Here is a 15,938-nt window from a genome sequence, read left to right as displayed (position 1 = left end):
GTCCCTCTCAGAGCCTAGGACATAGCACAGATGCCCTGTGTTCTTTCTGAAGAAATGCCCAGACATGGGTTGAACTCACTGAAATGGTCCATTAGCCTTACCTCATAGCAAGGTCACCCTCCCACAAGCCCAGTGGTTCAGAACCTCGGGGTTCTGAGTTTAGACCAGCAAGTTGAGGTCACTAGGACAGATCCTCAGGCAAAATTCTGCTCTGGTCAGGAGCCCCCCCCAAACCTTGGGATCCCCTGCATTAATGGGTCTGTGGTATCCAGGTGAGAGTGGTGCCGCCCACAGGGATCTGAGCAATCCGGAGGACTAGTCCTGTTCCGGGTGTCATATCTTAAGAGTGACAAGGGCTTTCTTGGGGAGGGTGGTAAGAATATGAGGTGTCTGCAAAATTTGATTCAAAGATTTGGGGGAGAAGCCTTAGGTGGAATACGATGATTATCTTTGGAAGAAGATTAGACATATTTTTTGGAAGAAGTAATGGTGGTAAAGAAGGAAGGCTTAATCCATAGAGTAGCCCAACAGACGCATTGGATACCCAGTATAGTCAGTGAGTGTCCTACTATTAAGACAGTTCAAGAAGAAACTTGATCCCCATCTAGCCAGAATCTGAGATGATTCCTGCTGGGGGTGCGGGCAGGCAGGTTGGACTGCATTACCTTTAACTTCTCTCCCAATTCTAGGCTTCTGTGGTCCCAAGTAGGAACCCTGGTGGCATAGTGATTAAGTGCTATGGCTGCTAACCAAAAGGTCGGCAGTTCAAATCCCCCAGGCGCTCCTTGGAAGCTCTATGGGGCAGTTCTACCCTGTCCTATAGGGTCACTATAAGTCGGAATCGACTCGATGGCAATGGATTTGGTTTTTGGTTTTGGTGGTCCCAAGTGCTTCATTAGGGCAGGACAATAAGTAATCTCAGTATCAGAGATCAGCAACTTCCATTAAAATCAGCACAACTCTTGCTTCAGGTATATTCTGAATATCCTTTCTGGCAAGGAAGGGAGTGTAGGTGGAGGGGTGGGGGGAGTGAAAGAAAAGTGTGTCTGTCTCTCAGTGGAAACTGATGACAATTTTACTAATTGCTGCCTTCATTAGTGGGTGGCCTTTTATGTAGGCTGTTTAGAAAGTAAAACAATGCTATTAATCATAGAGTTTTTGTTGGTTCCTGGCTCACCAAGTCATCTGCCTCAAGCACGTGGAGTCAGATATGGGAAGAGCACTTAGGACATGTATTCATTGTGCTAACTTGTCTTTGTTACAGGCTTTTAAGAGATAAAAGTGGTTTAAAGTTTGCAATCTATATGAATTTTCTATGTTCTGCGTTTCACGTTGGAGAGCTAGGCTCACCCACATTCCTCCACGTTCCCTTATCTGTGATCCAGTCACAAACACAAATATTAGCCTTGAGAATAAAGATGCAAATGGAAGCCCGATTAATGATATTAATCTTTATTGCAGTGAAAATTAGATAAACCAACTTGCGTGTCTACTGTTCTAGTGTCTGATGAATAAAAATGTTCTTTTTTTAGTGTCTAAACCAAAAACAAAAACAAAAAAAAACCCAAACCCATTGCTGTTGAGTTGAGTTGATTCCAACTCATGGAGACCCCATGTGTCACAGAGTAGAACTGCTCCATAGGGTTTTCTTAGCTGTAATGCTTATGGAAGCAGATCATCAGGCCTTTATTTCATGGCAAAGCAGGATGGGTTCAAAGAACCAACCTTTAGGTTAGTGGTTGAGCACAAACCGTTTGCACCACCTAGGGACCTTCCAGTTGCCGTTAAGTCAATTCCGACTCATGGCAACACCATGTGTGTTAGGGTAGAACTGCTCTCCATAGGGATCATCAATGGCTGTGACCTTTTGGAAGTAGATGGCTAGGCCTTTCTTCCGAGGTGCCTCTGGGTGTATTCGAACCCCAACTTTTTGGTTTGTTGCCCAGTGCATTAACTGTTTACACCAGCCAGGGACTCCTTTCTAATGCTGAATGCCTAGTAACTAGAAGAGGGAAAAAGAATCGTCATTATTTGAACTTCTACTCTGTGCTCTTTTTACTTTTTCTGTGCTAGACTCTAGATCAAATGAGAAAGCGGCTTTATGAAGTAGGTGTCCCTGATTTACAGATGAGGAACCAGGAGCTGAGAAAAGTTAAGTGACTTGTTCAAGGTGATGCTGCTAGCACATAGAGGACAAGGGCTCTTTCTAACATAGACTCTAACACAGATAATGGACAAAAAGACATCCAAACTGCAAATTATAATCATTTGGCTTTGACATGTTTATAAGGACCCAAAGAAACTCCCCCAAAATCCTGATCCTCCCCTTTCATTTATCTTCTTTCCCACTCTCCCTAAAACTTTTTTCTTAGCCCTGCTATTTGGAGCCTAGCCAGGACCCAACTCTGTGTAGTATGTGGAAAGTGTGTTAAACTAGGAGCTAGGAGGCCTGAGTTCAAGTCCTGGTTCTGGGACTTGCAGCAAATTACCTCTCTCTTCTGAGTTCCAGTTTCCTCATCAATTAAAAGAAGGGGCTGGACAAGATGATTGTAAAATCCTGCTAGCTCCTCCTCTGAATCCACAGGGAGGCTCCCCAGGGATCATAGGAGTTGGCCATTTCTGCATAACCAGATGGAAAGGAGGGAATTGGGATGTGGTCTTTGAGCACATTGGGGCTTGGATTGCCTCCTCAGCTACTTTTACCAGTTGCATGGGTTTAACATCAGTTTTGATTGGATTTGGCTGGAAACGGCTAAGCAGATGAAGGGGAGGATTAGCCATGGACAGCTGCAGCTTCCAGACTGAGCTCTGGCTAGAGCTGGGAATGGTTTCTCTTTAACCTCAGCCCTTCCTCATCTGCTTCCAAGTCCTGGGAGCAGCAGACAGAATAATTAACTCTTCCTGGGCTTCTGGCTGATTCTGGGCTATTAAAGATAATAGACTATAAATCCATGGATGAGTTTTCCATCTGAAAGTTAGGGCATCATAAACCACCCTACAACAGAGAAATCGGACTGAGCCTTGTGCCATGGGAAGCCTTCCCCACAGCCACCAAAAGTCTGCATGTTAGAGTTTAAGTCCAAGGGGCCAAGTCACTGCCCCGAAGTGGCCAACTGTGAAGGCCAAAGGAGCCACTCGTTTCTAGGCCTCGCACAATGGACTCAAATGATCACTCTTGACAATGACCATTCACACAGGTGACCTGTGCCTGGGCTATGGGTGGGATCCAGAAGTGAACCTACTGCTTCCTGACCTCAGCAGGCTTCCCATTTCATGGGGGAGACAATATGTACGTAGGTAACCCCACTCTGGAGCCCAGCTGCCTAGGCTTCAAACCCAGCTCTCCAATTCCTAGCTGCAGAAACTCAGTCAAGTGACCTCTCTCAGTGCCTCAGTTTCTCTTCTGCAAGGGGGTAATGATAGTACCTACCTCAAAGGGCTGGCAGGGGAATTAAATGAGTTAATATATGTAAAGCACTTAGAAATGTGACTGTTACATGGTAATTTTTGTAGTTAGGTGTCATCAAGTCAATTCTGACTCCTAGCGACCCCATGTGACAGAGTAGAACTGCCCCAAAGGGCTTCCTAGGCTCTAATCCTTATGGGAACAGATCACCAGCTCTTTCTTCCATGGAGCCGCTGGTTGGGTTTGAACTGCCAACCTTTAAGTTAGTAGCCAAGTGCTTAACCATTGGGCCATCAGGGCTCCTTATATGGTAATTGCTATTATTATTATTACCACCAACAACAGCATTATTACCAGCTTAAAGTTGTGCATACTGAGGGAGAACACTCCAGAATAGTCCCAAGAGAGTGATTGATTCTTACTGCAGGGATGGGGTTGGATGCATGGAGAAAGGTATATATGAGCTGGACTTCAGAGGATGACTAGGATTTCAGCAGCTGAGGATGTAGCGGAAGGGCATTCCCGGCTGAGGAAGGGAGTGACACGAGTAAATACGTGAGGGTGTGAAAATACATGGAGGGTTGAAACGGTAGATGAAGCCGAAAGATTAATTAAGGCACCAGAGCTCACTGAGGAATTGGAACTTTGCTCCATAAGCAATGAGGAAGCCTTTTCGAATTTTTTAGGAGGAGAGTGACAAGGTCAGCTTTGCACTTAAAAAAAATCTTTCTGGCAGATGTGTAGCTACTAAGAGCATGGGCTCCAGCCTCAAACTACCAGGGTTCAAATCTTGGCTGTGACACTGAATTAGTTAAGGTAGGCTAAATGACTAACAAATATGTAATGGTTCAACACAATCGAAGTTTATTTCTGGATCATGTAACGCAGACCAAGGAGGCTGTTTCTTCTTGATGGGTGGCCCTCCTCCACGTGATGACTCAGAGAGTCACTCAGCTTTTTGGGATCTTGGCATTCCCAGGACCTCACTGTTTTTTGGAAAACCTGGTGGCATAGTGGTTAAGTGCTGTGGCTGCTAACCAAAAGGTCGGCAGTTCAGATCCACCAGGTGCTCCTTGGAAACCCTGTGGGGCAGTTCTACTCTGTCCTGTAGGGTTGCTATGAATCAGAATTGACTCGATGGCAATGGGTTTGGTTTTCCATTGTTTTTTGCATCTAGCTGGTGGAAGGAGAGTGAGACCATGGAGGAGACAGACTGGCTGTCTTGTAAATCCTAGACTAGAAGTGACATGTAACACTTTTGTCACATTCCATGGGTGACCATCTAGTCCTGTGGCCACAGCTACTGCAAGGGAGGCTGAGAAATATATTCTAGCTACACTTTGGATATTCCTGTTATTACTATAGGACAGTGCTGTCTGACAGAACTTTCTGCAGTGATGGAAATGTTCTATATCTGTGCTTCCAATATGGTAGCCACTAGCCACACGTTGCTATTGGGCACTTGAAATGTGGATAGTGAAACTGAGAGCTGAATTTAAAATTTTCTTTACTTTATTTAATTTAAATAACCACACATGGCTAGTTGCTACTGCATTGGACAGTGCAGCTATAGACAAAAGAAAGAATGGATTTCGGTGGAAAGATAGTGGTCTCTGCCACAGCCATTTACTAATTGTGTATTTTGGGCAACTCGTGTAATCTCTCTGTGTCTCACTTTCCTCAACTGTAAGATGCATATAATAGGTAACTGTATAGTGGGTATCTGTAAGCTGGATATAACTATGAAATGGGCATCTACCTCTTAAGGCTAGTGTGAGAATTACAAGAGATCATTCAGGCAAGCACTTAGTGCCTGGCACATAATCAGTGCTCAGCCAACATTATCACATGGACGGCCTGGGCAAGGAGACCAGCTAGGAGGGTGTGCAACAGTCCAGGGAAGGGACCCTTCCAGCCTTGCCCTCAACTGTTGCCCTTTGCTCTAACCAAACTATATCACTTGCTCTTTTCCAAGCACAACTCCACAGCACACGCTTCCTCCAGATCATGCTTTCTCTGCTTAACCCACTCATCACTTCCTTCTCTGCCTACTGAAATCCTTCCCCACCATCAAGACCCGGTTCAAATGTCACATCTCTGTGCGGCCCCCTGGTCTTCCCAGCTGGGTGTGGTCTTTGCTGTATCTACAGAACCTGATGCATTGCCTCTTCTCCAGGACTTACCACGTCTTCCCAAGGGTACTCATCTAGGTGTCTTATGCATTTGCCAAGACAGGAACGGTTTCTTGCCCATCTCTCTGTCTTCCACTTTACCCAGCAGAGTTCTTTGTGTCTTTTGGGCCAACAACAAAGTTTCATGGCACCAAATTAAATTAATCGGGGCAGAGAGATTTGCAAAGATACTTTCCCTGGACAGTTAAAGCCAGAGATTACATCTACATGGCACCAATGAAGTAGAGCTTTGGCAATTACCCAGGTCATTGAATGTATGTAGACATCCAAACGGGAAAATGCAGGCCACCTCATTGGCATGTAGGTTGCATTATTCTTTTTGACATTATCCTCCCACTTTTCTCTACAAAAATAGCCTCCTAGTTCACATGCCTTTTACCACCTGTTTTCCCAATGTCTATTAGACCACTCCTAGCAAAATTCCTGCCCAGAAACTGCCAAGAAGGGATGATATCACTCAATTTGGCTGCCCTTGACATGGGTCCGAAGAACTGTATAAGGGACCAATGATAGCAGAATCTCCTGGGATCCGTCCCATGATCCCCGTGATCCTGGAGATGCCTAACAGTGCCTCTTGGGGATAACTTGAACCTTTTTTTGACATCAGCTTCAAAGTCTTAGGGATATTTCCCCAAAACCAGAAAGTCCCCTAAGAATCCATTAAAGTCTTTCATTAATCAGTTTATCTCCACCTTTTCATTTATTCATTCAACAAGTATTTGCCTGCTCTGTGCCAGGTACTATTCTGGTGTTTAGAATACAAAACAAAACTCCTAGTTTCAAGGAGCTTTCATTCTAGTTGGGTGGGAAGACAATAAACAAATACATGTCAGGTGGTAATAAGTTCTATGAAGAAAAAAAAGCAAGATATCTCAGTTACCTATTGCTGTATAACAAGTTACCCCAAAACTTAGTGGCTTAAAAGAACAATTTATTATATCTCATGATTCTGTTGTCTGGCTGGGCTCATCTGGGTGGTTTTCTGCTGGAGCCAGCCCCTGGGCTCACTCATGAAGTTGTAGTCATCTGGATGCTCAGCTGGGGGCTAGAGGGTCTAAGGGGACTCGGTGCTGGCAGTTGGCTAGTTCTACCTGTCTACATGACTCTTATCATTTGGTAGCCTAGCCTTTGCTTCCTTACATGGTGGTGGGAGCATTTCAAGAGAGCAAAGGCAGAGGCTGCAAGGCCTCTTGTGACTTGGATCCCAGGTTTCAACATGTCACTTCTACCTCATTCTTTTGGTCAAGATCAACTCAGTCCCAAGGGGTGGGGAGGTAGATACCACTTCTTAATAAGAAAAGGTGCAAAGGATTTGTGGCCACTTTTAATCTACCACACAGGGTAAGGGAATAGTGAATGATGGAGCATGCCATTTTCAACAGAGTTGTCAGAGAAGGCCTCTCTGACGAGGTGTTATTTGGGCAGAGACGTGAATGAAGAGGGGGAATAAGCCATGCAGATATCCGAGGAGGAGCATTCCAGGCAGGAGGATTATTGAGCAAGAACTCTGATACTTTGTACCAGATCAATGCAATTCTTCGCTTGTGAGCTAATGCAATATTAAGACTTTTGAGTGAAGGTACTCCCATGTTACTTGTGGGAAACCTAGTTCTCCTTGGGCAACAGTGGAGAATTCTGGAATAAGTTGAGCTGAGTTAAAAGGGGACACCTGATTTTGAGACCTTGTGATGTGAGGGTGAATCATTCATGCAATTTAAGTCCAAAAAGAGCCCATCTATTTCATCCCGCTGCCGTCATCCTCAACTCTCCCAATCTGGTTTTCTCGGCGTCTTCTGTTGTTCATGGTAGAACTCCAGGAATCTCACAGTTTGAAAAATCCTCCCTGTTCTAACTCCAATGCCTCGGGTTTCAATGAAAGTGCTCTGCACATATCCTGCCTCAGCTGGACCGTATTGTTCCCCTCCTGCAGCCTGCAGAGCCTGTCCATGGGCAAATCCAGGTCTGATGCATGGCGTGCAGAGATGTCTAGCTCACTGAGGAGTGAGCGGAGCAGGGCAGAGGAGTTTATGCTGTAGTTATCCAAGATCACCAGGGGAGTCTGAGGGTAATCGGGTAATTAGTGCAGGGGGCTGGAGGGAGGAGGGACAATTATCTGGCTCGCTGACTGCCAGACGCTTGTCACTGCTCTGATGGCCCTTGGGCCGGGTTCCTGGCTCTACCTGTGGACTATTAAGTGTAATGACCCTGTCATGTAGAGGAGCCTGTCATTATCTCCATGTTAACATGGTATTTACCCACAAAACCTGCCAAGTCACTCTGCACTTAAAGGGCCTCCACGTGGTCCCCCTGCCCTGGCATTGGATGGTGTCCTCTCTGAAAGTTGTCAGGGTAGGGGTGGCTTTAAGAGACTGGGAAGATGGACTGGGGTCATCCTGGAAGGCTCAAGAGGGCGCTGTATCTGAGTCCTCTCTCTCCCTATTACCAAAGCCTGGGACTGTGTACCCCAGCAACAATGTTCTGGGGGTGCTGAGATCCCCCTCATCAAGAACAGTTCCACATAAAAAAAAAAATTTTTTTTTTTTTCCCCACATAGGGCTAACTTATTGACTACTGCCTGCAACACAAAGTCAGCTTTAAACATTTTGAAAGCCATGTCTCTTCTGAAGCTTCTCATGGAGGTGGCGGAGAGGGAGCCCCATCATATAACCTAAAGCCGTACTTTCTCGAAGTCCTCTGTAGCTCTTACTCTCTACTTCCCAATCATGCTTCACTAGCTCCCTCAAATCTCAAGGCCCCCCTCTTTCAGTGGGGCTCCCTGCTTTGGGGGATCTTTTCTGTTTTCTCACAGGCAGCTCTGAATCTTCTCTACTGAAAATCAAAATCCCCCCCTGGCCTCTTCCATTCCTCCTCCTTCCTTTTGCCCTGGTCGTCGTTATCACAAAGGGCACAGACACAGAAAGCCCCCTAAGAGCGCCAAATGCACGAAACCATGGTCACTCATGGGTCGGCCTTTTGCCCCCGTGGCCTAAATGCTATGATGAACATCCTTGTACAGATAACTCCACACATGAATGTAGATTTTCTGTAGGATAAATTCCTGGATTTGGAGTGGCTGGATATGAATCTTTTAATTTGAAAAGAGATTGTCAAAGTGCTTCTAGAAGGTTGTAGATATTTAAATTCCCACTTATAGTTTCCCCACACCCTTGCCAATTTGGATTGCTACCACTTTTTAAAATTACTTTCATTGTTTTCTGATTATATACGAGATATATGTTCACTATAAAAAAAAATTGGAAAATACAGAAAAGGGTAAGAGAAAATAAAGATCAGCTGTCGTGCCAACTTTAAAAGGATAAGAAACAATGTCTGTTCCTTTTTATAGAAGACTGCGGCGGAGGCTGCAGACAGCCAAGGTAGACACCTGAAGAACCTTCTGGAATTGCTAATGCTGGGGACAAGATGTTAAAGATCCCTGCACCCTCCTCTCCCCCCTCCCCAGCTAAAGTCTTGAGATATTTCCCTCAGCTAGTGGGGACTATTCTGAGGAAATCAGTTCCAGACACCCACACCCTTGAAGTGTCCCCTCAAGATAGCTCTGCTGTCTGGAAGACTCCAAGCCTGAGGATTTGTGGAGTAGGAATGGAGTACAAACATTCAAAAAATGTGTTTCCAGACGTTGGCAGCTGGATCCAACAGATTGAAAAACCCATTTCTCTGGCCAACCCCAGAGCCAAGTTTCCGTTTCTTGGGGACCCTGACATGCCCTGTTAAGCCTCCCCACTAATGACTACTCTGCTTTCCATTCCAGAGACCTGAACTATAATAAGCTGCAGGAGTTCCCTGTGGCCATCCGGACCCTGGGTAGACTGCAGGAACTGTGAGTTTCTCTGTTGTTTCTGTGGGTGTCTTCCTCTCCCAAGGGGCACAGACTGAAGCCACCCAGGGTCTCCCTCACACGCCCACTTCTCGTGGTCCTTGTAAAGCTGTTGCTGCAGGCCTTCTCCCACCACAGTGCAGGTCTAAGTAGTCACAGGCCTCATTAACTTGGCTTTGAGTGTTTCCCAAGGGTGTGTCATTAGCAGAAATGGTCCCGGGCCACTCCAGCCTGAGAAGGCACTACCCCAAAGATATGTGGCCCAAGCTACTTCCTATTAACCTGGGCCTGGCAGTGCCCCCTGCCTTGGCTGGGATGCATCCAGAAAAGAGTGAGGAGTGACCCCATAAAGCAGCCCCCAGCTGCTTTATTGGTTCAATTGTCAACATCTTGTCCAGTGGGGTAAATGAGAAGTTGGCTTTGGTTCCTCACCAGAAAACCAGTTCCTGTCAAGTCAATTCTGACTCATGGTGACCCCATGTATGCAGAGCAGAGCTGCACTCCATTGAGTTTTCGATGGCTGAGTTTTTGGAAGTAGATTGCTAGGCCTTTCTTATGAGGTGCCTCCGGGTGGACTTGAACCTCCAGCCTTTTGGTTGACAGCCAAGTGCGTTAACTGTTTGCACTACCCAGGGACTCCACAACCACTACTCATTGTATTATTTTATTGTAAGCATTCGCCGGGCAGAGCACCCACTGTGCCCAGCACTGCTTGGTGCTAAACACAAATAAAGAGTGAGATAGGCACGGGTCCATCCCCCAGGACCCTTCAGGCTTATTGAGGAGGCAAGATAACACGAAACAGGGAACAGGATGAAGCAATGTGTGATTCCGACCCTAAACTGTGTAGTATTAGCTAAAATGATCGTGGGAGTTCAGAGCGGCGTAGAAAGATCGTTGTGGACTAACATGTCCTGAGATTAGCCTGAAAGGATGGATGCAATTTAGATGGCCGAGGTGGGGATGGAGGAGTGCACTTCAGACAGAAGGGACAATGTAGGTAAAGAGGCAGACGGAGTCGAGTGGGCAGAGGGGTGACAACATGAGGGAGACCAGCCTTACTGGAGGGGAGGCTCCTGGGAGACAGTGGGAGATTGACTGAATAGCTAGAGTGGACCCAGGTCAAGGGGGCCTGAAGGTTTGTGAACAGAGCCCCGAACTTTTCAGGCTCACAGATCTTTACAGCTCAAACTACTGCCTGTGACCTGTAGACTAACCCCATGCCACCCCCTTCTCCCTTGATCCAAAGTCTGAAGGTGTGAATGCAAGATGTATGTATCAGGTAAGGAGCAATGCACCAGCTGGAGGGAAGGACCTGAATGAGAAACTGCTGGGAGTCCTCCACTGTCAATGAGTCACCCAGGTCTCATTGCTTCTTTGAGCTGAGACATGAAAGAAGGGTGAGATTTGAGAAACTGACAGGGTATGGAGGGAACAGGGTATGCAAAGACATAGGGACAGGGAATAATGAAGTATTAGAGGAGAGCGGAGACCTAAGTTAGCATGAGCAAGAAGGTATATGCGTATGTATCCAAAGTGTATATGTGTGTGTGCACGCATGTGTGCATGCACATTTTATATGTCCAAAACAAAAAACCTATTGCTGTTGAGTTGATTCCGGCTCATAGCCACCCTATAGGACAGAGTAGAACTGCCCCACAGTTTCCAAGGAGTGCCTGGTGGATTCGAACTGCCAACTTTTTGGTTAGCAGCCATAGCTCTTAACCACTATGCCACCAGGGTTTCCTATATGTCCAAAAACCAAAAAAACCAAACCCACTGCCGTCGAGTCGATTCCGACTCATATCGACCCTATGTTCAAAGTTCCATGGGATTCCATCTCTCTCCATCTTGACAGTTTTCTCTGTGTCCTCACTGACTCCTGTGTGTTGTCTTCCAGGGGTTTCCATAACAACAACATCAAGGCTATCCCAGAAAAGGCCTTCATGGGGAACCCTTTGCTACAGACAATGTGAGTACTTGCTCTTGGCAGTGACCAGTGTAGGGGAGGAGGACAGGTTGGGGAGGAAGGAGGGGCCTTCCTAGAAAGCACCAGAAGGCAGGAGGATGGGAGGGGTGCCTTCCCCAGTGTGCTATCCCCTGGGTTTTCATTAATAGGAGAAAGTAGAGGGCTACCTGGCTCTGGCTGGAAGGACTGGATAACTGTTAGGTATATGGCTCTTTCTCTTCCAGCCACTTTTATGACAACCCAATCCAGTTTGTGGGAAGGTCAGCGTTCCAGTACCTGCCTAAGCTGCACACGCTGTAAGTTGGCACTGAGGTCAGCCACAGCCTGGACCTCTCCCTCCCTTTCCTCTCTCCTCCTTGTGCCTCCCACCTGCAGATGCTCACCTGCAGGGCAAAACCCTTACTGAGAGGTATGGTCTTGAGGGCTGCAGGCCTCCTCTTAGCTCAGGCCTATTCCTGGATTTGCCTGGACTTAATGACCTCCCTCCACCTCCATGAGCTGTGACTGCATCCCAGATCTCAAGTGGTTGAAGACAGCCCCTTTCCTTAGTCAAGGAGTTTAATTTGATCTCTTGAGTCTTGCTCATGGTTGCTGTTCCATAAACACCTTCTGAAAGAACAAATGATTGGGATAAGGTTCTGAATGCTGGGTGTTCTCAAGGCTGGCCCTGCAGTGACCTTGGAGTCTGCATCCCTTAGCCCCTTCTGTGTCCAAAGACACTCCTTTGTTCCCACTCTCTTATTCTTTTAACTCCCAACTCAAGTCCCACCTCTTCAAAAGCTCTTCCATGTATAATTCTCAGCATATTGTGGCATCATGGTAACAACTTAACAGCTTTAGAGCACTTAATTCACTCTCACATCTGTGATCACATTTCTTCTTCACTCTAACCCTGTGAGATAGGTGTTATTAGCCCATTTTACAGATGGAGCCTGAGGCTCTCAGGTCACACTGCGGCATGAACCCAGGACTCTTGACTTCAGATTCTGGGCTCATTTCTGTGCCCCATGCTGCTTCCTCGGGGTCTTTAGCAATACTCATTTTGTTGTGCTTCTCTTGTTTGAAGATCTGCTGTTGGGTCCATGAGCTTGGGAGGTTAGAAGATAAGTGTATGGGGAGGGGAAAACCATCATTTCAAGGCAGTTTAAAAGATCCAGTAGAGAGGTTCTTATAAAGCCCTAGTAGATGACAATTTCAGGGAGATCTATCTCAGGCTGTAATAAGCAAACCCCTTGCAGCCAAGGACTTATCCGATTCCCATGTTGCATGCTGGTGTTTTTTACATGCCGGGGCCTAGAGGTACTCACGCTCTGTTTGGGCTAGGGCGGGCTGAGTCAGCTTCAGAAAATGGCTGATTAGACCCTGCTAAGCAAAGCCCAGCCTCCACCAGGGGCTGAGTGTCTGGGGGTGGTTTGAGGAGGTTGGGGAGAAAGATGACATTTCCCCACAAGGTGGGGTCCCTGGGAGGGAAAACAAGGGGTGGGAGTGGGGTAGAGGTGGGGGGTTGAGAGCCTGGATGTGGAACTGCTCTGACCCCACCCCTCGGAGCTCATCGTCATCTGTTTCTAGATCTCTGAATGGTGCCACGGACATCCAGGAGTTCCCAGATCTCAAAGGCACCACGAGCCTGGAGATCCTGTGAGTGGACACTGTCTTCCTCCACCTGACCTAGCACCCCAGCTTTCTCCCAAGGAGCTCTTCTGCCTCTATCTACCCCCTCCCCCAACCCTGAAGGCTGGCTAGTTTCTCTATTTTCTCCTGTCTGGCCTGCCTCTACTGCTGGCTCCAGCCCAGCCCAGAGTCCACCTGGCTCAGCCCCTAGGGTCCATGGCCATCTCCCTGTGGCACTGCCTACAGTCCAGGAGGTAGCAGGTGGGATGTGAGTGGGGGGCTGGTCCTCTTCTCCTTACTATGCTCCGATTTTTCTGGCATGGCTAACCCCAAGCCATGGAAGAGGACGTGAAAATCTATCTCCTTTGCCTTTCTGAGGCTTGGTCCTAACAAAGGCTTTCTCATATTTTCTGTTATTATATGCTGTGAAGTGGTATGAGGGGTGGGGAAAGGGTGGCAGGGCAGAACAGGCGCTCAGCACATCTTCAGGGAATAAATGAAATAATCAGACGAACACCCAGAGTGAGTGTGTGGAAGTCAGCTGTCCTGCCCCAAGTTGCACAGCCCATTCATGGCATGGCTGGAACTGAACGCTCCTTTGTGCCTCTATTGTCTTTCCCCTAGATTCACTGGCATCTGGAAAATTTTCCATGAGGGAAATAACCATTCCCCCAAGATGACCTTGGCCTTGGGTCTTTCCCGGGACACCCTGTCCCTAAGCCAAGCCTGCTCTGCAATCTGCCCCCAGCCCTCTCCACCCCAGCCCCTGGCCCTTCACTTCTTTCCATCTCTTCTCCCTTCCCTGAGGCACAGGGAGCAAACTCTGTGCGTGGTTCCCATAGCTCCGCACTGGGTTTTTTCTCTCTATGCCCTGCCCATGGCTATCTCCCCGCCCTCCCCCCACCTCCACCCAAGGCCCCCTGGAGCAGAAAAGTTTCTACTCTCTGTCCTACAGACCCAGTGTTGCTGGAGACCAGTATGGGGTGGGGGCAGGATGGTTGTAGGGGCTGTGACCTGTGTGCCAGGGAGCACCCTGGGCTGTTTCTCTCTCCATTCCCACCCCAAGGGGAGCGTGATGCTCAGATGCCAGGCCTGCTCCTTTCTCTGCCTGCAGCCCCACCCCCTGCCCTGTGTCTCCCACCACTTCTCTCCTTTGTCGGCTCTGTCCTCCCACATCAGTATCAGGCCCAGAGCTGGAGAGGGTGGATGGGAATGGCGGGGCCCTAGGCCTGCTGCCAGCTCTGCCTCTGTTCTCCCTGCAGCACCCTGACCAGCGCAGGCATCCGGCTGCTTCCACCAGGGATGTGCCAACAGCTGCCCAGGCTCCGAGTCCTGTGAGTGGCCCCCAAACATTCTCCAGTCCTGGCATTGTGCCTGCCCCCACCCCCTTGACCCCACAAAGACCTCTCCTGCTTCTGTCCCAGTGTTCACATCCCTGCCTGGAGAACAGGACAGTGTAGGCTCCTGCTGAGCACGTACCTGAGAGGGACAGGGCTGTCCCCTCCTATAAAAAGGCAGTGGTCTTTGGGATCAGAGCTGGGGCTGAGGCTCAGCTCTGCTGCTTCCCAGCTGTGTGAATTTGGACTCACTCTTCAATGTGTGTGAGCTTCAGTTTCTTCATCTGTGAAATGTGTGATGGCGGTCAGTAATCTATGTAAAGCACCTAGCACTTGATTAGTGCTAGCACATAGCAGATGCTCAACAATGGCTTTGTAACTCTAGCTTATACAAGAAATCAATGCCTTCTGGGACCGTGGAGGTGCTTAAGGGGTCCGTGAAGTCAAGGGGAGCTTTCCTTTTTCCCTTGACTCCAAGTTGAATCTGAGGCCCCTCACCAGTGACCATAGCCCCACAACCTAAGTGGGTGGACAAACAGCACATGGAAAGAGCGCTAGACTAGTTGTCTCCGACCTGAGCTCAAGACCCAGCCTTGCCCCTGACAGTCTGTGGGTCCTTGGGCAGTCATGTCCCTCCTCTAGGCCTTGGGTTCCTCATCTGTTAAATGAAAGAATTGGGCCAGATGATCTCTAAGGCCTCCAGCTCTGATCTTCCTGACAATTCCATAAAGGATGGTTAGAGGTGTTCACGTTGGTTGGCATTGATCAGCTTGCTCCGTGATACCCGACTGTGTTCACTGTGGCTGCACCCCCACTTGCTGCCTCTTTCCTCGTCTCCATGCCCATCTTCTCCCCTTCCCCCCAGGACCCTCCCAAGGTCCCCCAGGCCTTCACAGGGATGAGGCAGTCCTACTGAAAACATGCCAAGCTGGGCTCCATCCAGGCCTTGCAGTGAAAGGGGTGGGGTTTGGCAGGGGGAATGAAGAGAAGCCTAACTGAGGAAACGGGGACTCTGATGCGAGGTGTGTTGACAGCCATGTCCCTGTGGGACTCTTAGGACTTTCAGCTGCTTGAGAGGAAGATGGCAGCACAGGCCCTGGAGAAACCAGAGCTGCTTCCTGCACCCCTCCCTAGCCCTCCCACAGTCACTGCCTCACCCCAGCCCTGTCTTTCTCTCTCCCCAGGGAACTGTCTCATAATCAAATCGAGGAGCTGCCCAGCCTGCACTGGTGTCAGAAGTTGGAGGAAATGTGAGTCTGGGGGCCGAGGAGAGGCAGAGGCCTGCAAGCCAGACTCGGGGGTGGGGGTGGGGTGGGTCTGACAGGGGGTCAGCAAGGACAAAGCACAGCCTGGCCTTCATTTCTTCACTGAGGCTGTCAAGTCCAGGTGCTGGGATTGGGGGCTTGGCAGAGGTCTGGGCAAGGCCCCTAGGACTCACAGCAAATGGTGGACTCAGGACCTGGTGCCCAGGAGTCTCAAGGTGGCTTCTTGGGTGTCAGCAGCAACATAGAAATGCCCTAATGATGGGGCCACCCAGGGCTCTGCTGCTGGACTGCCCACAGCTGGGCTGGACAATAGGAGGCTC

At 48.5% G+C, this 15,938-nt stretch overlaps 1 protein-coding gene across 2 annotated transcripts in view; it reads left to right on the top strand.

Annotated features, from left to right (window-relative positions):
- LGR6 (leucine rich repeat containing G protein-coupled receptor 6) overlaps positions 1-15,938 on the top strand; it is a 138,246-nt gene that overhangs the window by 107,803 nt on the left and 14,505 nt on the right. For both annotated transcript variants that reach the window (XM_064273392.1, XM_064273393.1), the window contains 6 exons: positions 9,371-9,439; positions 11,337-11,408; positions 11,630-11,701; positions 12,975-13,043; positions 14,279-14,350; positions 15,538-15,603. In XM_064273392.1, the coding sequence (XP_064129462.1) occupies positions 9,371-9,439; positions 11,337-11,408; positions 11,630-11,701; positions 12,975-13,043; positions 14,279-14,350; positions 15,538-15,603 (420 nt within the window). The remainder of the gene's footprint in view (positions 1-9,370; positions 9,440-11,336; positions 11,409-11,629; positions 11,702-12,974; positions 13,044-14,278; positions 14,351-15,537; positions 15,604-15,938) is intronic.

This window comes from Loxodonta africana, chromosome 20, assembly GCF_030014295.1.
Source record: "Loxodonta africana isolate mLoxAfr1 chromosome 20, mLoxAfr1.hap2, whole genome shotgun sequence".
Taxonomy (NCBI): Eukaryota; Metazoa; Chordata; class Mammalia; order Proboscidea; family Elephantidae; genus Loxodonta; species Loxodonta africana.
Note: the sequence above shows the minus strand (reverse complement) of the source record. Positions and strands in the feature narration are given on the sequence as shown.